This window comes from Lagenorhynchus albirostris, chromosome 12 (assembly GCF_949774975.1).
Source record: "Lagenorhynchus albirostris chromosome 12, mLagAlb1.1, whole genome shotgun sequence".
Classification (NCBI taxonomy): Eukaryota; Metazoa; Chordata; class Mammalia; order Artiodactyla; family Delphinidae; genus Lagenorhynchus; species Lagenorhynchus albirostris.
In genome coordinates this window covers 86579601-86606124 of record NC_083106.1, presented here as the reverse complement: position 1 = coordinate 86606124, position 26524 = coordinate 86579601, and the positions used below count along the sequence as shown (strand labels likewise).

The window sequence follows — 26524 nt, the reverse complement described above, 5'->3', positions numbered from 1 at the left end:
AGGAAAATTTCAACTTTATTCCATTAAAAAAAGAACAACCACTGAAAACTATGAGCCAAGGTTAGAGACAAGGTGACATTTTATCAGTTCAGTAGTTAATCAGACCTGAATCCTGGTGATGACAGTGACAGTCAGAATAAGTGACACATCAAAAGCATCTCCATTTCTTTTGTGGTCATCATCAAATTCCTCCTCCTCCTTTCTTTACATTGTAGAACTATACTAATATTTTTTTTAAAAAAATTGTGGAAATGAAAGCAAACAAAAATAATCTCTCTAATCTCACAATGTTACATCTTTTTGTCATTTTAATTTTGTCCACATGATCCATAGTTACATACATTAGCACTTTCAGATACAAAAAAATTCACCATTATAACATGTGATTATTTTGTCCATTATGCTCCACGGTCTTCAGACATGTCGTTTGAATGATGGCAAAATATTCCATGAAAAATATACATCATAATCTATTTAAGCATTTTGATAATAATGGTCACTTTGTTCCAATATTTTACTAATAAATAACTAATGTAAACATTTATGCATACATATGCATATATATTCCTTTTGAGTTACAGTTTCTCTTGATAATTTCTACAGGGAAATAGTTCTAGGAAAAATTATTATGTCAAACAAATGAATATTTAACCTCACTCATGTTTATCTCATTAGCAGACAGTAACATGAATATTCAAACAGCAAGACATCATTTTTCACCAAACAAATGACTATTTTTTAAAAGTAACAATAATCAGTTGTGGTAAAGATGCAGTTAAATGTGTACACTCTTATACTCCTGGTTGGTCTGCAAATTGTTAAAACACATCAAAATGTAGAAAACTACATAATTTGGTAAGCAATTTAGTCAAATGTTGTAAAAAATGTATTCAGATGTGGTAAAAGGCAAACATACTCAAATGCTTTATCCATGAAATTCCTCTTTAGAAATTGTTCCAAGGAAATGATCAGAAATGTTTCACAATATACCTAGAAAGGTGATTATTTCAGGATTTTTGATAAAAGTGAAAATTTAGAAAATATATAGATGTCTAAGTTTGGGATTAATTATACTCTATCTCTATGATGAAATTTTAGGGAGGTATTAAAAAACATGCTGTAGAAAATTAGTTAATGACATGGGGTAATTTTAAGACTATATTATTGCTATAAAAATTCTGGTGACCAGGGCTTCCCTGGTGGCGCAGTGGTTGAGAGTCCGCCTGCCAATGCAGGGGACACAGGTTCGTGCCTCGGTCCAGGAAGATACCACATGTCATGGAGTGGCTGGGCCTGTGAGCCATGGCCGCTGAGTCCACACATCCAGAACCTGTGCTCTACAACAGAACAGGCCAAAACAGTGAGAGACCAGCGTACCACCAAAAAAAAAAAACAAAAATTCTGGTGACCAAATACTATGTTCTGCATAAAACTAATTATTAAACTAGCTCTGTTATCCAAATAATATTATAGCACTATACAACTGTTACTTCTGGTGGTGGGTATTTTGTAATCTTCCCTTTATGAGATTTTCTTTTATTTTCCTATTTCTACCTTGCACATGTATTGCTTTTTATAACAAAATAATATGTTTATAGGTCGGTCAGACTCTTCAATTAAAAAAATAGAGTGAATATTTTCATGTCCTTTATATATAACCAATTTGTTTCTAAAGAACCACACTGATTTCCAATGACATTAGTGCTACTTGCTTTTGCTTTAGTTCAAATTTATTGATGCATTGTTGCTTAGTCTTTTCTTTTTTAGTGTTCCTATGCCATTTAGCTTTATATGTGTTTTGCAAAAGTAGCATAGTTTGGAATTTTGTTTTGAATCTGCTCCAGCAGACTTCTTTTAAGAGGGCAATTTAAGACATTTATGCTTGTTTAAGATTTATTATATCTGGTCCTGCATCTGACAGCATTCTTTTAATTTTTTACTCTCTCCTTTCCCCTTCTCTCTCTAGTTCTCATTTTTGCTGTCCAGGTCTTTCACTAACCTATGTACTTCTTGAAAGGCAAGAACTTTACCTTTTACCTTTGCACTGGACAGAAGTGTACAACAATTTATGATTTCTGAATGAGTGAATGAATGATTTAAGAATTCAGATACTTAATTCTAGATTCTGTCACACAATTAGGATTATTATTAGAATTCAACTTTATTCACATTTACATTAACAAATTGAATATTGGTATATTTTAATTTTTTTATATTTATTTATTTATTATTGGAGTGTAGTCGATTTACAATATTATATTAATTTCAGGTATACAAGTGTTGTGATTCAGTGTTTATACAGATTATACTCCATCAAAAGTTATTACAGGATAATGGTTATATTCCCCTGTGCTCTACAATATATCCTTGTTGCTGATCTATTTTATACACAGTAGTTTGTATCTCTTAATCCCATACTTCTACCTTGCCCTTCCCCCCCCACTAGTAACGACTAGTTAGTTTTCTGTATCTGTGAGTCTGTTTCTGTTTTGCTATATACATCTTTGTATTATTTTTTAGATTCTACATATAAGTGACATCTTATGGTGTTTGTCTTTCTCTGACTAATTTCATAAAGCATAATATTCTTTATGTCCATCGACATTGCTGTAAATGGCAGAATCTCATTCTTTTTTATGGCTGAGTAGTACTGGTATAACTTTATTTAAAATTTTACAGATATAGATACCAAAAGTAGAGGTTTTAACTGAGCATCATTCTTTCACTTACTCCATTCAAATATAACTTTTTTTTTTTTTACATAATGGGTTTATATTTAATATAGTACTTCTCACCATGGAGATGTTAGCAGTTTATAAAGATTTTTTTGTTTTTGTTAAACGTTAAATCTTTTCTCCATTTCAGTGTCAATATAAAGTATTTTTTACATTAAATCTTTTCTCCATTTCAACGTTAGATACATCGAATACATTTTCTAAACTTTTTCCCCCACAAAGAGATAAGTTTTAATTTTTTGACCAACTGTATTTAATATCTAGGTACAATATTAACTTGGGAGATAACAAAACAAAAATGCATTAAAAATATGGAGAAAAGACTCCTCAGTGATGCAGGAGGCAGTGATTATAACTAAACAGTGGCAATTTCCTAGGATTCTGGGCAAGAGTTTGCTTCTTATTATTGAGAATTCTGAAATTATGAAATATTACTTATGCAGAGTTCAGCCATCTCACTTCTTTGACCTTCTTTCTAACTAGCAAATGCAAATTACAGACGGCATTTTTCAGTGCATTATTTGTTGTGAAGAAAAAGTTTTGTTTTCCATTTAACATATCAGTTTGTTCCTATTTATAGGGAAATAACCAAGACTATGAAGCTACCCTATTTACTGTTTCTTGAGAACTTTCAGACACCAAAACTCAGTTTTGAACCTCAATAGCACAAAGGTTTTCAGGGCAAGGTTTGATTCAGGAGGCCCTTCAAAGTCACATCTGTCCATTTCTCTTTCGTGCATATACCCCCAAACAAGCACAAATGCCTTTAATGCTGAGAACCACACCTAACAAGAGAGCGATTGCATCTCCAGCTTCTACTGCTTCCACAACAGGCAGCACCAGAAGCAATGAAAAGAGAACTAGGAACAGTTGTGTTGAAACTGAGACCATGATGTCGAGATCTTGAGGTGACTGGTTCTTAAAGGCTGAAGGTTCCAAAGAAAGCGTTTTTTTTTTTTTAATTCTACCAGTTCAGGATGCTAAGGCTAAGCTCCACGTGACAGCACCTTCCAGGAAGCAGCCATTACAGGAATCCATTCAAATATAACTTAAAGTTTGATCTGAAACTCCATTTTATGCTTTAAAAATATTACTTTGTCTTATACTATTTTATTGATAGAAAAATTAAGTAAATAATTTTCTCAATAATACCACTGAGTTTTTGTTTAGTTATGTATTTACTTGTATCAATAACTGTTCAGGGCTTAATCTAACAGTTCTCTTTTATGGATACTACTACATTCAAATTCAAGAATTCTCTCTTGGGGCTTCCCTGGTGGTGCAGTGGTTGAGAGTCCGCCTGCCGATGCAGGGGACATGGGTTCGTGCCCCGGTCCGGGAGGATCCCACATGCCGCGGAGCGGCTGGGCCCGTGGGCCATGGCCGCTGAGCCTGCGCGTCCGGAGCTTGTGCTCCGCAACGGGAGAGGCCACAACAGTGAGAGGCCCAAGTACAGCAAAAAAAAAAAAAAAAAAGAATTCTCTCTTTCATTACCTGGTAGTGGTTTTCTACATTTCCAGTACATCTGCAGGTTTTCTTTTACAGAAAAGAAAAGCACTTAGCTAGCTTGTTCTTTGAGACTATAAATCTGAAAATACCTTTATTTGGTCTTCTCAGGGACATGGCAGTTTGGATCCTACCTTTCTGACACTTCTTGTTATGTGACTGCCACATCACTCTTGTAAAAGAGGAGGGGAAAACATAGCCCTGATGATTTTAGCTCTTGTGAAATAGCCCTAGTCAAAAGAAATTCTGGGCAATCTGATGATACAAGAATGGAGTCCCATTTTTTCAACCAATTTCTCATCAAAATAAACCTCAGGTTGATGTAAAGATTGAGAACTGATTCATCAGAATAAGAAAACAGGATAGATTTCTGCCAAACTTAACGCTGATGTGCAAAACCTTTCACATAAATTCCTTGTGTCTGAAGATCTAAGTCCAGAAGCCTATAAGGACAGCATTTCAAATGGTGGCTAGTTCTGCATATATTCCTTCACTTAAGGGTGGCTGGTGCTGGTTAAATGGGGATAGAACAACTACACATGTTACTACCAGGCTTGCAGATACAGTACAATTTCTGTCATTAGGCACTGTTTTCCTTTGGGAAATGAATTTGAGTGTTTTATAATAACAAAAGAAATGTAACAAAGTGGACTGAGTTATTATGTACTGAGTCTCTCTCTCTCTCTCTCTCTCTCTCTCTCTCTCTCTCCCTCTCTCTCTCTCTCTCTCTCTCTCTCTCTATATATATATATATATATATATATATATATAAAACAGCTTATATATCTTTACTTCATTAAATAAATGCTATAAGAATAGGTATACTTCATCTTTCCCTAGACTTTCTATGGATATATATGGGACAAAAGAAGTGAAATTCTCTCATTTTGTTTCCTTATAAACCACTTTGTGATTTTCTTTAATGCTTGCCTCTCTACCTGTAATACACTTCTTTGCATCTTACATATAAACCCTTAGCTACTGTAATCTGTACTTGAGGAACTTCAATATTAAGAAACAGAGAACTATATATATATATATATATATATATATATATATATATATATATATATATATATAAATTGAGGTACCAGGATTGATTTTCATCTCCATCTGAGATATTATCAATCATATATTCTATCCACAACAAAAATTCTATCATTATTCTTGATGGTTAACATCTTGTAATTAAACACATTTTGCTATGCTTTCTAGATCTGCCCTTATTTCTGCTGCATTGATCCAGTGCAATCACATTGAATTAATTTTGCCTTAGTTCACTATAAATACAATGAAAACCCATTATTTCAGTTTGAAAAGTTAGATTGGATACATAAATTTCATTAGTCATTAGATAATCACCAATCTAACGTATGTTTTTTGTAGACTCAGTCACACAATGATTTTTTTTTTTTTGCAATTTCAGTATGGCAAAAATGTCAAAAATTACCTTACTTTTTTTTTAAATTTTATGCACTGTGACTATAATATATTATGCTACATATAGTAATGTTCATTTCTAGTAAAACTTTACAGTGCAAATAAGCTTGTTATTTAACAATTATTGGTAATACTACACTTTTTCAAAATAATTCTTCTCTTCTAGAATTGGATTCTCCATCCTTAGGAGTTTAGAGTATGTGGCTAGTTTTCTTTGTGTGCACATACACATATATTTAATAGAAATAAGCTAACATATCAGGATCATTCTAAACAGCGTGCTTCTATCTTTCTTGCATGATGAGTAACCCTACATAATTGTGTTTATGAACACAAATCTTGTATCAAGTGGTATTGATTCAGAATCCTGCCTCTGCTACTTCTATTAACTAGTATATGTGACCTTAATTTTGCTATACTTTATCTGTAAACTAGTCGTAACATCTACTTACATAGTGTTGCTGTAAGGTTGATTAGCATGGTGCTGAAAAATGATCTTACTTATTGTTATTTTTATAGAATGCTATTAAATATCATTATCTAGGAATTGGGTAAGAAAAGGTAATTGGTCTCGCCTCTTGGAACAGGTGCAATCAGATGAACCATTACAAACTGAAGTAATAAAAATCGATCTTGCAGCCTTTGATTTCTGAATGTTTTGCAATTTTGAGGTTGTTATGAAAGTAATAATAAATGATGGACTTTGAAAATTTCTTCTTTTTACATTTGATTTAGTGTGTAGGGTTCTAGATGGGAACCACTGGATGGAAGGATGTCATTTTGGACTCCTTCATATATCTTATTTTATTTGAGTATTTTATTTATTCCTTCAGAATATTTTTAATTTCCAAGGGAAGGATGGCGAGAACCTTCCCACCTTAAGACAAGACCTCAACTTTGTGATTCATTTGTCAGGGATTACACAGGCTCCTACTGTCTTTTGAGAACTGAAAGAAATTCTGTAGCATAGAGAATCATAAATCAACTGATATCAGATGTTTTAGTGTAATGAAAAGAAGAATCTAGTTGGTAGCAACTGTTAGTTAACTGCTTAAATAATTTTTCATAAATGACACCCATATGTGTCTTTAAATCAGGTTTTTCCACTAGGATCTAGAGCTGCGCTGTCCAGTACTGCAGCAATAGATACAGGTAGCTATTTAAGTTTAATTAAAAGTAAATGTAATTTAAAACTCATTTCTACAGTCACACTATCCACGTCTCAATGGCTCAATAGTCACATGTAGCCGGTGGCTACTGTAATGCATGACACAGAATAGAACACACCCATCAACACAGAATGTTCTATTAGTACTGATAAAGCCAGTGGGCTTCAACATAAAAAAAATCATGAAAAGAGTCTCTATGGATATTTTATTTTGCTACTCACACCTCACCATTAAATTTTAATGCCACAGGTATGTGTGCCATACACATAAAAGGAGTGATATACTCCACCCCCTTTGAGAGTCCATGATGTAGACCTAGAGAAAAAGAGAGGATTGATCCACAGACCAACCCCTGGAGGGGCAGAGCAGCCTATAACCATGTGTTCACATTTATAAATTCTATGAACCAGTTATTTAACTTTACCTTCCTGGAAGTGCAAATAATTTTAATTAAAATTAATGTGTTGAGATAAAAGTAATTTTAAAGATTGATCTCTATTACTCTATTGCCCAAGTCTAATTATTTACCTTGAATTTTTTTTTCAATTTCTTTTGTGACAAATAGAAATAATAATAATAGTAGCTACCTTGCCATCTTTCTAACCATCCTTCTTGTGGATATCTCATAGCTAGTAGGAAGTAAATAATGGGAAGCAGAAGGAAGTAAGATAGTTCCTGTTCACCAGATCTTAAAAGACTAGTGGAAAGTTGAGATAGGACCAGTGTCTATATCTTTCATTACAAACTCCAGGACTTTTTCTTTGAAATGATATTGCTTTGATATATCAGCATGAAGCGATGTGACACCCAGCTGACGCCCATTCGCAAGAGTCAACTGTAAAATTTTCAGTTTTATGGGCCAGTGAATGTCAGGTTGTTGGTGGCTTGAAATCAGTCATGGTGGTGGTCATATGTACACCCCAGAAATCAGAAAACACTATGAATCAGGAGCTTGACTTTTTCCCTCAGAAAGCTAGTTTTTAAACATTTGCCAACACATCACTGTCAAACACTTTTTTCAGAAGACTAGGATTAACATTTTCAACCCAATTATCCTCATTCCAGAGCCTTCTATTAAACTTCTGGCACTTGAGGAACGGTCTGAAATTGCAAAAAACAAGTTCTACATAAACCCCAGGAATTGATGAGGCAACTTTCCGTAAATCAGTGTTCACCAAGCATCATTAGTACTTGCATCTACTGCTGTCTATCAGTAGAACTACTATTCAGTGCATTAATGTTAAGAGTGTTTGTCTTACAATTAACACTGAGATAATTTTCATAAAGATAAAAATATTTGTTAGGAGGACATTATTTAAACTAAAGAATGAGACAAATGTTCCTAGTATAGGACAGTAAAAGGTCAGGGAAAATAGATGCAAGTAATACTAGATGTTCAGCCATTTTTGAGCAAGTAAGTCTGTCTCCTGTCCATGTGAAGAAACTTTCCTTCCTATTTAAACTTTTTCCTGGACCCTCCTTCTAATTCTAACTGAAACCTCTCATAAGTCCACCTTGCTTTTTCTTGATGACATGTTTTTGAAATTTTCTCCAGAGGAAGCTGTTCTGTCTTTCTTTTGGACAGTCTCGAACAGGAGAAAGAGGCTAGCAGAGTTCCTGTCCCACTTTCAGACCTTTATTCTAACACAGTCATGATGGTAGTTCCCTTTGGAAATTAATTCAGACAGGTATACCACCTTCTCCCAACCTCCTTGCCTGCTTCTTACAACAGCCATGGCTTGAGATGACTTTCACATCGAAGTTTCAGCCTCTTTCACTTCAAATGATTTTTTGTTTACAGACATCTACTCACAAGCTATACACAGATTTACACCTTATGGGACTCATCATCGTAAACTATTTTTTATAAAATACTTACTCTTTTATTGATAATTATGATGGACTCATAGCCATCTCCCTGTTGTATCCTAAACACACTGTATTTCTTTGATTCTAAGATGTACATTTTGGTATATCTTTTCCCCTCTTTATGGTGTATAAAATAAATGGTGAGTCACACAAATGAAGGCACTTAGATCTGATGAAACACAGTTTTTTTTTTATTCAAGTTTCTTCCAATAGACTAATTTCTCTCATTTCTGTCTACTCTTAGTCCTTTCCTCTCTGGTTTCTTCCCTCTTTCCTTCCAATCCTTTCAGAAGTATCTTGACTCTACATCCTTTTTGTACAGGTAACTCACAAATACTCACCTGTCATCATTTCTATGTTTTAAGCCTCATGCCCTCAATTTTGATGACTTACTTGAAATCCCCTGCATAAATTTACTTTCAAGTTTAAAACAATACTTTCCTCTGTCATTTCTTTCTGATCAACATCCCACTCTCCTCATCCCAAAAAGGGAAACCTCTCTTCTCCTTTTCTGACTTTCCTTTTTTAATGTAAATTATTTGATGCTCAAAACTATAGAGGTAAATTCTATTTCTAATCCTTTCATAAGTCTGCTGCATTATTCATTACATAACTATCCCTCCCTTTCCATTCCACTGTCATAAGTCCAAATCAGGTCCCTATTTACTGTATATTTAAAATCATCTGGAAGACTTCTTGGATTCTCTTCAACTTAACCTATGTTTCACAGAATTTTTAAATCAATTGTCTTATAGAAGTAGTTCCTGTATAGCCATTCCCTGGTCAAAGCCTTTCAGTGATTATACATCACCAAGGGTAAAGAGCAGAATCCACACTTTTATTTCTGACTAGTATTGAAAAAGTAAATCAAAACTTATCCTACCAATAATGAGCTTTGTGAAAGGAAAATTAAAAAAAAAACAAACAAAACAGCAAAGCCATTATCTAAAGCCTTTTATTAAAACATTGTGACACAAGAGAACAGCTCTAAGAAGTGTGTTCTGCAGGAAGATTAAAGATTGATGGAAATTATTTAGAGTTCAAGTTGTTCCTAGAATTGAGTACTGTTCACATTCTCAGAAGTTACAGGGAACCTGAGGATGTGTTAGTCACAGGACAAGGAAGCAGGAGCAGCCAGGATGGTGTAACAGTCCAGTAGCTGTTAGTTAGACAATTTGAGTTTAGCAAGAGGGATGGGAAAGAACAATTTGGGGGCAGGCTTTTGCAAGGGTAAGTGGAAAAATTTTAGTCTTATAGGATCTTTCACAGTTTGAATTCATAGTTGACATATAAAAGATGATACAATGTTATCTTTAATAGAAATATAGAAACATTTCTTAGCTTCACTACCTGTTGTTATATTTTATCAAAGAAATTGTTAACTAATATTTCAATGATAAGAACTTTTTTAATCTAAATTGAGATATCTCCACTTATTTTCATATTAGTGTAATTACTTTATGATTAGGGATTGTTTAATGTGCTAGTGCAGTGCATTTGAGGGAAGTATTACAGTTTCTATATGCAGTGAATGTGAAATATATTTTAGTTTCCTATTATTTTATTCAAAATAAAATACAGGTAAAAATATGATTACCAATTAAAAATTAATTTATTATGGAACACAGTTTGGGAGTTCCTCAGAAAACTAAAAATAGAACTACCATGTGATCCAGCCATTTTATGTCTGGGTATATATTCAAAGGGAAAAAAAAAACACTATGTCAAAGAGATATCTCCAATCCCATGTTCATAGCATTATTATCTACAACAGCCAAGACGTGGAAACAATCTAAGTGTCCATCAATGGTTCAATGGACAAAGAAGTTATCACACACACACACACACACACACACACACACACACACACACCACCACCACCACCACCACCACCACCACCATGGAATATTACTCAGTCATTAAAAAGGAAGGAAATCTTACCATTTGCAACAACTTGGATTGACCTAGATGGTATTATGCTAAGTGAAATAAGTCAGTCAGAGAAAGACAAGTACTATGTGATTTCACTTATATGTAGAATCTAAAAGGCAAAACAAATGAATGAACACAACAAAACAAAAATAGAGTCATAGATATAGAGAACAAACTGGTGGTTGCCAGAAAGGAGAGGGTGGTGGGATGGGGAAATAGATGAATGAGATTAAGAGGCACAAACTTCCAGTTATAAAGTAAATAAATCATGGGGATGTAATGTACAGAGTAGGGTATATAGTCAGTAGTAATGTAATAACTTTGAATGCTGACAGGTGGTTAGTAGACTTAATTGTGATAATCATTTTATAATGTATGTAAATGTCAAATCACTACATTGTACAGTTGAAACTGATATAACTTTGTATGTCAGTTACACTTCAATGAGAAAAAGAAGAAGGCAGAAATCCTGCCATATGCAACAACATGGATGGACCTAAGTGTATTATGCTGTTAAATATGTCAGACAGAGAAAAACAAATACTGTACACTGTGGAATCTAAATAAAAACAAAAAACAACCAAACTTACAGAAAAAGAGATCAGATTTGTGTGTACCTAAGGTAGGGTGTGTGGGGGAGGGGAGACTGGATGAAGGTGGTGGAAAGGTACAGACTTCCAGTTATAAGATAAACAAGTATAAGGATGTAATGTAAACATGTTGCCTATAGTGAACAGTGCTGTAGGCTATATCTGGAAGTCATTAAGAAAGTAAATCCTAAGAGTTATCATCACAAGGAAAAAAAAATCTTCCTTTTTGTTGTAACTATGTGAGATAATGTTTAAAAACTTATTTTAGTAATCATTTCACAATATATGTGAGTCAAGTCATTTTGTTGTGCACTTGTATATTGTTGTATGTCAATTATATTATATTTCAATTAAACTGGAGAAAAATTTTCAGCTCAGAAAAAAATCGATTTTCGTTTGTCCCTTGGTATCCACAGGGAATTGGCTCCAGAACCATCCCCCCAACTCCTTGTAAGTATCATAATCTGAAGATGCTCAAGTCCCTTATATAAAATGGAGTCGTTCTTTGAATTTCATCCATGGTTGGTTGAATCCAGAACCGACAGATACAGAGTGCTAACTGTATTACAAAAATTCTAACACATATGATTAGTATACTTAAATGATTAAAATGATAAGAAAATGTTTCCCTTAAACAGTTGCTATGGATTCTCTCACATCACATGTCTCCATCTTCACTTTTCTTTTCAGGAGCACAAATTAGAAAAGTCTAAATCAACCGTGAATCCTTTCATTCCATATCTAACTTTTCTATAATGTTACCTTCTAGGTCTACCTTCTTTTCTATTTCCCTGACAACTGCCTTAGCCCAGAGGTTCACTATGTCTCTACTGTGTTTTTTTAAACACTTTATTTCAACAAAATCCTTTTTGGATTTACGCTAACCTCCACAACATCAACTTATTGATGATGTTGATGTTGTATTAAAACACAAATAATATTTTTAATGTTTTCTGCCTGATAACTTTCAATGATTTATCCTTCTTTACAAAAAAAAAATTGTATCATAGTATAATACCCTTTAAATTTTCTCTACCTTCTTAGCTTCACTGTGAACCACTTGCAGAAAGGAACTCTAATAATTCTCCTTAATACTCGTTGAAAATTCCTCACATGACATAGCTTAGATTCCCTTTTTCTATCTTCTCCAATTGTGAAAGTGTATTTTCCTTTGAACTTATATGCCATGTTATCTTTGGATAATTTTCTGATACATTAGGATGGATAGTTCCCTCTTTTGTATATATGTCTGAGCAGTTACCACATTGAGGCTAATTATTCATTTGCAGGTCTCTGCGCTCATTAAAACTTCATTTCAGCAGTCCCAGTACCTGCTACAAATGCCTGTTACTTTCTCCTTAATGTATATGGAGAAAATGATTTTGAGTATGATAATTTTCATTAGATAATTTGGTTAGTTCTCAGATAACTTCCCCTAAAATTTGTTTTTTTATTTCTTCATAGATTTTAAGAATGAACATATCATGATTTTTTTAAATAATTTTTCATGACCAAGGTTATGCTTTGATCATTCAAAAATCAGGTACTTATATACATTTCAGTAGTTGCTCTTGAATTGTAGTTAAACGGCACTGATCCACAGGTTAAAAAATTGCTTATGAGGAGTTAAAATTGCTTTTATAGTAAAGATTGTAAAAGGAAGAAGCACTTCTGGGGAAATCATTTCAGTTAAGTGCATTGCTAGGAGACTGAAGAGACAGATTTATAATGATGGGTTTCTGTTTGCAAACAATCAACAGACACAGGAGACAGAATTATGACAAATAGCTTTTTTCGAATGGGAATGGGAGGAGGGAGTGTAGATCAGGTGTATGAGCTGGAGGTTAAATGTCTTAGTTGCACTGAACAAGAGCATACAGCTGGTGTAAATAGACTTGGGTAATGGTCTACAGAAAAAGAGAAGCAGAGAATGATAAATTCAGAGATTGCCACTGTGAATCAAAGTGCAAGTCCATTTAGTGTAAAATTCTTCCTATGATAGTAACCAATATTTAATGTTCCAAAGGAAGATGAAAGCTCACAGACTGTGCCTAGGTAATTTATTCAATGTTATTTATCAGGTGAGAAATTTCTGTATAGGTTTTGTATATAATCGCTGAACATCTTGAATCTTGCAATTTGAATTCTCTTATAATATTTTTTGCTGGCAGATGTACAAATGGTATTGGTGATTGTAAAGCTAAGAAGGCTTTAAAATAATCCCTCTACATTATTTGTCTTAATGATTTTCATTTACCATTAAAAATATAATGGTTATCCACACTATGTGGAACATATAAAAAGTTGAATGTCATTTTCATGACAAGCTTAGGTCACAATAAATTTTAAAGCATGTTAAAGAGCAGTGTATTAACATTCATACAGTCTATAAAATACAAGCCTTCTTTCAGAATGTTCAAATTACTCTTACTTATGTTTCTGTGTTAGTAAGTTTTTAATGCCTATTTACTTTTTTATTTTTAAAAATTTTTATTTATTTAACACCTTTATTAGAATATAATTGCTTTACAATGGTGTGTACCTATTTATTTTTAAGTCTCTGAAATTCTTAGAAAAATAGAGTTCATTATATTACACACACCTACTGAAACAGATGAAGGTAGATTTGGTCAGACTTATAGCTGGAAGAAATGGAGTGAAAAAAATAAAACATATTTACCAAGTACAATATTATGCTGCTACAGTTCTGACCCACGACAACATGGAAATGGAATGGGGAAGTCAGGGCAGTATGCGGAGCTGTGTGCCAGGAAGATAAGCTGATGAGAAAGAAGTCATGTGAAAAACGAGAAGATGTAAAACAAATAACTTTATCATTTGAAGAGTGCTTTCCACTGTAATCTTTTTTACTATATAAACAGTGGGAGTGAATTGTCAACAACAGTATGTAAAGTACTTTTAAGTACAATTATCACAATTCAATTGTATCCTAAGAAAAACTCCTAGTGTTTTCATATCACATCTAGCTTCAGTAACTAACTGTGGAGTTTTTAGATGATAAAATAAATTTTATCCAAAAGGACTCATTTTTTTCAAGAGGTTCCTGGAGGAAAGTGAGCTTCAAGGTTTACAGTGATGTAAATAAAATGGATCACTTTTATAGCTCAGAAGGTCTGTTCGCTGCCTCCTAGTTACTAGGGAAGAACTGACAAGGTAGCTGTAGGAAAGCCTCCGTAGACCTATAATGATATGTATAGATGGTCAGTTGTATGCTGGACACTCTTGGGATACCAAATAATAACTCAGGATAGTTTCAATATCTCAAGGCTGCCTTGTCTAAAGACAAGATAAACAGACAAGAGAATTAATAGGAATTGGAACTAGAAAAGATTTCCTTTAACTGAGAAAAAAGTCAGTCATAGAAAAATAATAAAGCTAATGATTGTACCAGGATGAGAACTTGGATGTCTTAATTGCCAACTGAACCACTTTTGAAAACCACTCCACATTATCTATGACTCAAGAAAAAAATATGTAGTTTCTGATCCACCTGCATTGTTTTGTTGCCTCTTTCTTGCCCCTACCAGATTTGTATAGTGCTGTGTGGAATGAGTGCAAAATGTTAGAGATTCGAAGCCAGGAAGGTCTTGGGGTTTAGCCCTACCTTTGTTATATTTTAGATGTAAGATATCTGGGGAATCATTTAACCTTCAGTAGATATATTAATTCATTATTGCTGCATATCAAAATGCCACCACTTTACCAGTTAAAACAACAGCAACCATTTGTTACCTCACAATTCTGCAGGGCAGAAGTCTGGGTGGGTTCAACTGTTTTTTTGTTTTTTCCTTAGGGTCTCAAAAGACTGGGGTCAGGTATTGACTAGACTGGTTCTTTTTTTTTTGGCGGTACACGGGCCTCTCACTGCTGTGGCCTCTCCCGTTGCGGAGCACAGGCTCCGGATGCGCAGGCTCAGCGGCCATGGCTCACGGGCCCAGCCGCTCCGCGGCATGTGGGATCTTCCTGGACCGAGGCATGAATCCGTGTCCCCTGAATCGGCAGGTGGACTCTCAACCACTGTGCCACCAGGGAAACCCTAAACTGGTTCTTAACTGGAGGATCTGGGAAGAAATTGGTTTCTGAACTCATTTGGGTTGTTAGTAAAATTCAGCTCCATACACATCACCATTTTCTTGCTGGGTGTCAGCCGTGGCCACTAGTTGGAAGGAAATTTGCATGCCTTCTGATGTTGCCCCTTCCATCCTCTGTGCAAGCAAGAACAGGTCAAATCCTTTGAATCTCTTTGGCTTCCCATTCTGTTAACCATCTGGAGAAAACTTTCTGCTTTTAAATTGATCATATAATTAAATTAGGTTTGTCCAGATAATCTTCATTTCTCCATATAATTTAACATAATCATGGGAGTGATATCTCATCATATTCACAGGTTTCACTCACAGTCAAAGGGAAGGAGATTTTTTACTAAGGCAATATTTATGGGGAGTCACTCCTAAATTTTTTCTTATCACAAGAGTCTTTCTTTATCTGCAAAAATTGAGTTTAATTATGTCTCCCATGCATGCTTGTTGGCAGTAATAAAAGTGCTAATGTTTAAAACCACTTGACATATCATAAGTAATAAAATGACTAATTTTTCTTGTAAACATTTGACTCTCTAGGAAGTGTATTTTATTTATAAGCAAGAGTATATGGCAGAACATTCTTTCTATATTAACCTAAAATATGTTTGCCTATAATTTACCAACATTTTTGAAGTCAAAGAGTTTTTTTTCCAAATTCCCATCCATATTCATTCATTCTGTGGCACTGAATCAGCATTAATAGCAAGCCTATTCCATGATACTCTATTCAGCAAACAAAAACAGGCATCTCTCTGCTTTCTTTGAGATTACATTCTAGTAGGGAGTACTTGGTAAGCAATGAATTACATAAATATGTTTAAAATTTAAACAGTGAAAAAGTGCCATGAAGTGAAGGTGAATAATGCTGTGGAAGCACCCATTAGAGTAATTCTTAAGTGTCAAAGAGGGCCTTCCCTGAAGAAGTAACTTTAAATGAAATCTGGTAGAAGTTATCTAAGTGAATGGGGAAGGGATGAGATTTTCAGAAATAAGCATAGGTCTGTTAGAGACAGAAATAAGATAAAAATATCTGGAGGAAACAAAGTCAGGAGAAATGTGTAGAAGATTAGATGAAAAAATATGCAGAAACATTACAGAACTTGTAATAGATAGATGATAGATAGACAGATGATAGATAGATAGAACAACTGAAATTTATTAAAGCTTTTTCAGCATAGTGATGACATGCTTGAAACTAGTAGTGAAAATAAAATTACACTAGTTACAATGCAGATAAAGGTAAATGAGATCAAAGGTGATCAAAAAGCTGAAGGATATACAATAGAATATCAGACTAGGTTGGTGATGGTAGGTAGGGATACAGAAACATGGTTCCTTTTGAGATATCTAGGTTATCAACCAACATAACTTTGTTGTGAACTGGATATGGTAAAAGGGATGAAGACAGTATTGGGAAAATTTTCAAGATTCATGGTTGGCACATCTGGGTGATTTTTGTGCCTTTCACTGTTTTAAGTTAAAAACTCAACTATTTTTAACTTGTTAATATTGTGGTGGTTTGGTAATATCCAAAAGAAGATGTCAATTAAGTTGTTTCCAAGAGTCTGGGATTCAGAGAAGAAACAAGGCATTGAGACAATAACATGCAAGTAACTGCATATAGATGGAAATTGTGGATGGATATAAAATGAATAAAGCAATAACTTAGGGTAATTCTTAAACTTCAGGAGATAATAACAGGGAAGAGGTGATTGAGCCTGAAAAGGAGGAGACAAATCCCAAAAGTGGCAGAAGTGGAATGGAGATAAAGTGTAGTAACACATGGGGTTATAGAAAAAAAAAATCCAGAAAGAAGGAGTGGTCAAATGACCAAGTTACATGAATATTGAAAAATGTGCATAGATTTTTGTAGATGGAGGTAATCAGTGAAATTTGAGAGAATGGTCTCACTGTAGAGATTGTGGTTGAAGCCAAGGATTGCTGGCAATCACCAGAAAGAAGGAGAGAGGCATGGAACAGATTCTTCCCTAGAACTTTCAGAAGGAGCATGGCACACCTGAAGTTTTGTATTCAAACTTCTAGACACAAGAACTGTAAGAGAATAAATTTATGTTGTGTTAAATCACCTATTGTGTGGTACATTTTTACAGCAGCCCTAGGACACTGATACAAAAGTATGGGAAAACATAGGGTAGATCTGGAGAGATAGATAAGATAATTTTTGTTTGGTTCTCACTTGCTGTTAACATTATTTGAGATGAGAGAGACAAAAAGTCTATTATACCACAGTGTAGAGTTCAGCTGGTTAATTATTTCCCTCCTAAATATCCTAAAGAACTCCTCGTATGATATGTTTTCAGGTACTCACTTTCCCTTGGCTTTTAAGCTATGGATGCACTTGACTGTCACCGAGCCTCTTTCTTTAGCTGTCAATATTCCTTTCCCTCTGATACATTTTACTCTATAAATAAAGGCTTTATGGGGAAACATTATAATTCTATGTCTTTGTCTGTTCAGGCTACCAGAACAAAACACCATAGAGAGGGTGGCTTAGACAACAGAAATTTATTTTCAGACATTTCTGGACTGAAAGTGAGAAATCAGATGCTAACATGGTCAGGTTGTGATAGTCATGTCTTCCTAGCTTGCAGATCACAGCCATCTTGCTGTGTGTCCACAAGACAGACAGAGAGAGAGAGACAGAGAGAGAGAGAGAGAGAGAGAGAGACAGCATTCTACCCCAAAACATCAGAATCCACATTCATTTCAAGTGCACATAAAACATTCTCCAAGATAGATCACATGCTAGGCAAAAAAACAAAAGGCTCAATAAGTGTAAGAGGACTGAAATCATATCAAGCATATTTTCTGACCCCAAGAGTATTAAACTAGAAATCAATTACATGAAGAAAACTGGAAAAAAACACAAACTTGGAGGCTAAACAACATGATACTAAACAATCGATAAGTCACTGAAGACGTCAAAGAGAAAATTTAAAAAACCTTGAGACAAATGAAACAATATTTCAAAATCTATGCACAGCAAAACCAGCAGTTCTTAGAAAGATGTTTAAAGTGATAAGGGCTACCTGAGGAAACAAGAAAAATCTCAAATAATCTAACTTTACATCTGAAGAAACTAGAAAAAGTACTAACTACTATCAAAGTTAGTGGAAGGAAGGAAATAGTAAAGGTCATAATGGAAGTAAATGAAATAGAGACTAAAATTTAAAAAAAATAGAAAAGATCAATGAGACTAAGAACTCTTTCTTTGAAAAGATAAACAAAATTGATAAACATTTACCCACACTCATCGAGAAAAAAATAGAGATGACTGAAATAAATAAAATAAGAAATGAAAAAGGAAAAGTTGCAACTCACAGTACAGAAATACAAAGGATCATAAGACATTACTAAACAAATAATTTGGACAACCTAAAAGAAACAGATAAATTCCCAGAAACATACAAACTCCCAAGATTGAGTCAGGAAGACACAGAAAATCTGAACAGAGTGACTACTACTAATGAAATTAAATCAGTAATAAAAAAACTCCCAACAAAAAAGTCCAGGACCAGATAGTTTTACAAGTGAATTCTACTAAACTTTTAAAAAAGAATTAATATTCATCGTACTTACATTATTCAAAAAAACTGAAGATGATTGAACCATTCCAATCTCATTTTTTGAGGCTGGCTTTACCCTGATACAAAACCAGACAAAGCCACTACAAAAAAAGAAAGTTACAGGCCAGTATCCCTGATGAACATATAGGCATAAATCCTTGGCAAAATATTAGCAAAGCAAACTTCAACAATACATTTAAATGATTATACATCATGATAAGGTGGGATGTATACCAGGGATGCAATAACCACAAATAAATCAACGTGTTACACCACATTCACATAATATTACATAGAAACCAGGCACACAGGAATATTTTCAGTTTCAGGTTGATCAATTCTATTCCACCCCTCCATTGCCCCTGTTCAGCAGGAAGTAGTTAAAGCAGTCATCTCCCCTTTCCCACAAGATTGTGGAATGGTATTAACAGTGGGAAATTGAAACAGTGGAAGAACAGAACTAACATCATGTTGTAACTGCCTCCCTCATTCTTTAGTTTATGCACTCTATTACTTTGGCTATTCACATAAAGAGTTAAATATTAGAGAAATGTTGCTTGTGCCCAAATATCTCATTAAGTTGCCTGAAGAAAGTTCCCATCCCAGGGTCTGGAGCTTCTCATGGCTACTACTTGTTATAGATAGGTTTGCTTTCAGCCCAGAAACCTTGCTAATAAATGGAGATAAGAATGGTAGAGTAAAACTAACTACTAACAATTTGAAGTTTTTGCAGATTTGGGATCCAGCCTACATAAGCAGGCAGAAGAACAAAGAAATGTTATGCTTTCCTTAAAGGCCATGTGACTCCAAAGAGTCTGCACTCCACTTTTACCCTTTAGTCTTGAACTCTCTTGCTTCCCCTTTCCTGTAACATAAAAGAAGTCTGATTTTTATTCCCAGTTTAGATGGTTCTTTAGGCCAATACTCTCCCATCTTCTCAGTTTGCTGACTTTTTGAATAAAGCAGCTATTCCTTGCCCCAGCACCTTGTCTCTCAACTTACTGGACTGTTGTGCAAGAGCAGTACGAACTTGGACTTGGTAATAGATGGAATGGGGGATGGAGAGCTTTTACTGAGATGGGGTAGAAGTGAGGCAAAATTTTCAAAATCTGTTACAGATAAGTTTAAGTTTGAGATTCTTATTAAGTAATCAACTTAAGATATTAACTAACAGATTATGATATATCACCAGAAAACAATTTGGCTTTGCTCCTTTGTTAGATTATTTATTTTAATCTTACTTTTATTACCATGCTACATTTAGCAAACTGCCTATCTCTTATAATCCAGTCTCTGAATGCTCATTAAAATACCTGACATCAGTCTGGCAATATCATCATACTTAATCAAATCTTTCTCATGTATATTTAGTATTTACTTATAAAGTAGGCACTTTAAAAAAACTTGGCTCTTTATCTCTTAGGGGATGATTTAATACAATCCTTTTCTAGTTGATTATCTGTATCCTAAGGGCATCAAGAAATTTGGATTGTCTCTCTTAGACCTTGGGTTCTGTTTACCTCACCAAAACTGTTTGGAAGCCATTTTATAAAATAGATATATAAAAGTGAATAGCTCATCTGGGTTATTTTCCCCTCTTAACATACCAATATAGGCTATGTTTCTCTATGGTTTATTATTTATTCAGTAACCTTTAAAATATTTAAAGCAATAGAATTTTCCTTCCTCAACTGAAGGAATGTTAAATATGCTCAAAGTCCTTATGGTTAGAATCTCCTTCTTCTAAAGCTCTGTTTGCCATTATAACTACAATTTTCTGATACTGGATTTCTACCACTGAGCTATATTATTAGATCATATTTATAGCTTTAATTTATAGTAAAGTATTATATTTGTATCAAAATATATCCTTAAGATATTAAAATTGTGATTTTTTTCTATGACAAATTCTATTATACAATAAATATTTTAAAGTGGCTCTACTGTACTGAGCATGTTAATTTTCCTATTTCAATACAACATGAATAAAACAGAGAAGGGAAATAGTTTTAAAATGAAAAGAAAACCTCACTTCATCATTAATTAATATTTACATAATTGGTTTGTTATTTTCATATTCCAGAAATGCTTATATATGCCTGAATAAGGAGGTCAGTTTTCTTTCTTGGTAGAGGATTTGAAAGAACTTTAAAAAGGAGAAAATACTTGGGAAAGGAGAAATACTTACTATTAGTAAATCAATATAGGATATAGCTATCATTCAATGTGTCAATAAAATCCAGATATTTATGTGGAGGCATAGGAATACCAGAAACCATATGTTATATTTTATTTTCAGCTTTAGATGACTGATTTCCTAGGATTTAAATTTTACAGAATATTTGTTGGTTGATTTGTATTTACCTTGTATTTCTGCAGAGTGAGTTACATGCTTAAGAAAAATGTCACATCTGGACTTCAGTCACAAATTTTTTATGACCCTTTTGACTGCAGACAACTTATTAAAATATGGCTTGTCTCCTCAACAAGTAAGCTGGAAATAATGCTTAACAGTTTACTGAGATACAGTGTGACAAGTGCTTTTAAGCCTGGCCTGTAGTAGGAACCACAGATTTTCCATCCCTTTTCTTCAGCTTTTTTCAGGTTAGTAGTCAGGTCGGCTTGTGACATGTAAACCAAAATGCTGTCCAGCCTTCAGAACCCATTTAAATGTTTGTTTGTCAATGAAATCTGAAAGCTTTTTCTCCCTTCCCTTAGTAATGTTCTAGAACGTTCTCTATACATGTCTGTCTCATTAGTGGGATTCTGTTATTTTCTAAATCAGGAGCTGTTTCTTAGATGTTAAGTAAATTATTATAGTATGTGGTCCAATATTCACTTACTGAAGTGAGCTGTTTTCATCACTGAACCTTTTATAATAGAGACAATTAAACTTCCTTTGTTTGAGTTTCCAGAAAATTCCTAATCCATGTTAGTAAATCACACAAAATTAGATTCTGCTTTTGAAAACATATATTCAGAATAAGTAGGTTTTAATTATTTGTGTATATTTCCTGGCCTTTTAACTCCAATTAACATTTGTCACACAATGAACTTTCATTAGATAACTGACATCATTAGACAAGCTTCACTAAAAGCATCATTAATTTTGATTTCATTTATTTAATAAAACCCTGTGGTTAATTATAATCCTTGTGTATATTTTAGAAATAGCTCTAATACCATAGATTTTTTAAATACCCATATTACATATAGAAAAAATGATGTATTTCAAAATCTTTGAAAGATTGGCTCTTTTAAAATGTGTAAATACTATCACTTTTATTTCAGTTGAATTATATTTTTAAGATCTAAAAGATTTATTACTCAACATTTTCTGATGTTACCATTCATTTGTTTCTTAAATATTTGTTAAGCCCTTTTAATACGTCAAACATTGTTTGAACTCTGAAAATAAGTTAATGAATAAACAAAAAGAAATCTCTGTACTCACATAAAGTACAATTTGTAGTTTTCATCTTCACAGTGACAATTTGTTATTACTTATTTGAAACATAAATGCATATTACAAAATATTTATTATTGGCAAAGGCATGTAAAATTACATTAAGTGTAAACTGCTTGTTCACTACTTCCTTATTACATGTAAATAGAAAGTCATTGTTTTCAGAGATATTTCATGTATTGATAACTTTATCATACTGTATTTGCAAACCCTAATCTATGATTTCTGTGACCAGAATATAAGCAAAAAGTTTATGTATCCTTATTACCTAATCAAATGAATAAATTTTGTTTCGGCTTACCCTATATGATTCTTGCTGTAATAACAAAGTGTGTTATCACTGATTCAGTTTACACACACACACACACACACACACACACGCACAACACTATCTGAGTACTCAGTCCCTAAGGGGTTTCAATAGCTTTCTCTTCTGTAATCACTGTGCTGACAGTGGACTGCTAGAAACTCTTCCAGGTCAGTGTTCTTCCTCTTTGGCTTCCCTCAATATATATTATATTCTTGCTATCTAAAGACTTCAGAATGCACATATTTAATTTGGATAAACCTGACCAACTTAATCCTTTAAAGTGTAATTTCTTAATTAGATAATATGTTAGTGATTATTTTTTATTTGTATCTCAATTGTGATTTCTAAGTTATGATTTTATCATAAATAACCCCTTTTTATATGTAAGGTAATAGGTTTCTCTTCTCCACTTAGATTCATGTAGGGAGCTGTCTTATGACTTCTAAGTTTAACAGAAAAAGATCTCTTGCTTGGTGAGTATGGACATTTGTTCAGAATGTATGAATCAATGCTCAGTTGTTTTTATTCACTTCAATTTTGCCAAAGAATGAGATTCTCAGTCTTATCTCATTCTTTTTTTAACAAACATTTTTTTAATTGAAGTATAGTTGATTTACAATGTTGTGTTAATTTCTGCTGTACAAGAAACATATATATACATTCTTTTTTATATTCTTTTCCATTATGGTTTATAACAGGGTATTGAATATAGTTCCCTGTGCTATACAGTAGGACATTGTTGTTTATCCATCCTATATATAATAGTTTTCATCTGCTTAACCCAACTTCCTACTCCATCCCTCCCCAACCCCGCTCCTGCTTGGCAACCATAAGTCTGTTCTCTATGTCTGTGAGTCTTCAACAAACATGTTTTGATCATCTTTTCTACATCTGGAAGAGGAAATACAGAGAAAATCTGTGCCCTCATGGAACTTTGCCTGGGGAGACCTCCAATTACCAACCACAATAATAAATGAGAAAAGTACAAATTAAGGTCAGGTCTGAGAAGAAAATCAAAAAGATGGTGTAATGAAGAAAGAGTGTTTGGGATATTTCACCATAAAGAGGTCTCTTTAAAGAGATAAAATCTTAGTTGAGATCTAAAGGGAGAGAAGGAACTGGACATGGGCAGATAAAAGGGCAGAATATTATCTAAAGGATACATGATGAACAAAGTACCACATGGAAAATGGCATATTAGAGAAATAGTGGTATGTTTGAAAGCATTGCATATGTAGTCAAGTGAGAAAAGAGGATAATAGTTTGATATAAAATTGAGAGACAGAGCAGATTGTATAAGGCCTTGAGAGCAAGGTTAAGGAGGTTTGACCTTATTCTAAGAATCCACTGAAGTATTCCAAGCAGAGAGTTATAAGGCCTGATTTTTCTATAGAACCATTCTGAAAAGAATTTCAGAAGGGCAAGAATGGATGCAGGGAGATGGACTGAGAACATCACTTTATTAAACCAGGGGAGAATTCAATAATCCAGGAGAGGAGAATTGAGAATTGTGATTCTCCTCAATTCTATTCTATCACACTTGAGTGATAGGAATACCCTATATCTAAATTGTGTAGGTTTGAACATATACTTAAACACTTTGTAAGGAAATAAATATAAGCATATTTATACAATATGTGTTATATTTACAAATAAATATAATAATATAATTTATTTATTTATGTAAGTGTAATGCAAAAAAAACCAATAAAACCAGAGAGAGAGACTCATGCCTTTTATTCTTTACCTCTTCAAACAGAAATTCTAAATGATGAGGAAGAGAAGTTAACATAAACTCCTTTTTTTTTAGATTCCAGGTGATATCTTCCAAAAATGACTATTGAAAAAAAACATAAGTTGGTTCTTAAGATAGTGAGGATTTGTGTTCCATACACCCCAAATTATTAGAGAATGATAAACATGGCCATGACAAGAGTTTTTTCTCAGAAAACCTATCTTGACTGATCACTGGGCTCTCAGGTCAGGGAGTTTTCAGGTGCTTTAAACAAAAACTACTCCACCTACTCAGAGCTCTGTGTCAGAATTAATTCAGCACCAGATTTGAACTAGTGTATGTTGGGTAAGGTAGGTTGAACAAGGTAAATGGAATTGAGAAGTTATTTGTCCTAACTGGAAAATTGTGATGTTCCTCATTCTAAACATGTTCCACTAGAGACCCCAGGGCATATTTTGAGGAGCACACCATGGCTAGATAAGATTATTTTTCCCTAGCTCTTCCCAGAATGCTTCACACACACACAAATGCCCCTTGGTCATGGTGTGAAAAAAAATCTACACGTTTATTTAATTCCTCTTTTGTAAAGATTAAGTGTGCAAGACTATTGAAGGTAAATATTTCTAAATAATCAGAATGAGCACATATTTTCTTTTAGGCCTGGAATAATACTATGTTCATATAATTCCTTAGAGAAAAATAAAAGAAAATACCTTAGGAGAAAAAATGTCATTTCTATTCTACTCTTCCTCCTTAGAGAGGATAAAAAGGTAAAAGAACTGTTCTGAGTTGATAAATAAAGGTATAACTACATCAACTCTCTCAGAACGAAGATTTGCTCTGAAAGCCAACACTACCACAGTGGCAAAAAGCTAACTACTGTCTCAAGAGTTCTGCACAAACATTACAGACATGGCTTCGCTTTGTTTTATTCCTCTTTGGAAAAGGTGAGTTTCTATGAGTGTAAGCATTTTCCCAAATAGAAAATTCCCTTAGGAAATTTAAATCCCAACTGTTTCAAGGCAGAAAGGGTCTTTCCATTATGCCTCTAAAGGGCAAGCAAGTCAAGTGATGACAAACAAAGAGTGTGAAAGACCAGTGAATTGCCAAAAAAATGAGTGGTGGACTGTCAAGTGAATGTAAAAGATTTCATCCAGAAGTAGATAGAGAATTAGGACAGGGACAGCAAATGAATGGAACAGGGGTACAGAGAATGGTGAATCTTGTCTTCATGGCCCTCTGAAATTTTAGTGGTGGCAAGTTCAAAGGCATGTCATGGTCAGGAAAATAGCATAAATAAGTGCAGTTGATGACAGGTAAAATGCAGAGTATGTGCCCGATCTCAAGACAGCAGCCCCTCCTCACAGCCAGCCTATTGTTTCCAAAATGAAAATAATATGTCCATCCAATATTTCCAGGGCTTCTATGTTTTTATAAGAAGCAAAAATTAAGAGTACTATGACTTGTCCTAATTTTAAAAGGTTATATATCCTTGTAAATCACACTACCCAATAAAACAGAATGAAGTTCATCCAGTGGGTCACATTTACGAAGGTGAATAATAATTAAATGGTTGAAAGTAATGGTGTAAAATGTTAAAACCCATATCTTCTGAAGATAGAAGGAGAACTGGCTGACTGGCAATGTCTTGTTTGGCATAAGGTTCAGCACAGTCTCTGACCATAACCCATGGAGTAAGTGGAGTAGGTAGACACGGAGATCATCTCTTATGGGTCCTCTGCCTCCAGGGAGAAGTACTTGACTCTCCTGTGTTTAGAGATGAGAAAATACTGGCTATTTCATCTTTACTTAATGCTCACCTACCATTAAGTATTTCATCTTTACTTAATGCTTACCTGCCATTAAGTCTCAGGTGACATTCAGAGTTCCAGGATTGTCAAGATTGTGACTGGGAATAAACACAGGAAAGCTTGGATTCTCCCAAGGTCTCATAACATAAGCAGCATGAAGGCATGGAGTCTAGCCTATCCTGTGCAATTTTCCCAGCACCTAGACAAGCAGGAATGTTGTAGGAGCTCAGTGTAGGGCCCCAGAAGAATGGCTGGAACTTGGAGATCAGAG

At 34.0% G+C, this 26524-nt stretch overlaps 2 protein-coding genes across 2 annotated transcripts in view; both read right to left on the bottom strand.

The window, feature by feature from the left end:
- EYS (eyes shut homolog) overlaps window positions 1–26524 on the bottom strand; it is a 1671360-nt gene that overhangs the window by 1093403 nt on the left and 551433 nt on the right. The window lies entirely within an intron of this gene.
- LOC132530666 (small integral membrane protein 30) lies at window positions 2811–3752 on the bottom strand. The gene has a single exon (XM_060167972.1). The coding sequence runs from the start codon at window positions 3624–3626 to the stop codon at window positions 3447–3449; it is 180 nt and encodes a 59-aa protein (XP_060023955.1). The 5' UTR covers window positions 3627–3752; the 3' UTR covers window positions 2811–3446.

Coding starts and splice junctions, on each gene's coding strand:
- LOC132530666 (XM_060167972.1), bottom strand. CDS start 3,626: ATGGTCTCAGTTTCAACACAACTGTTCCTAGTTCTCTTTTCATTGCTT.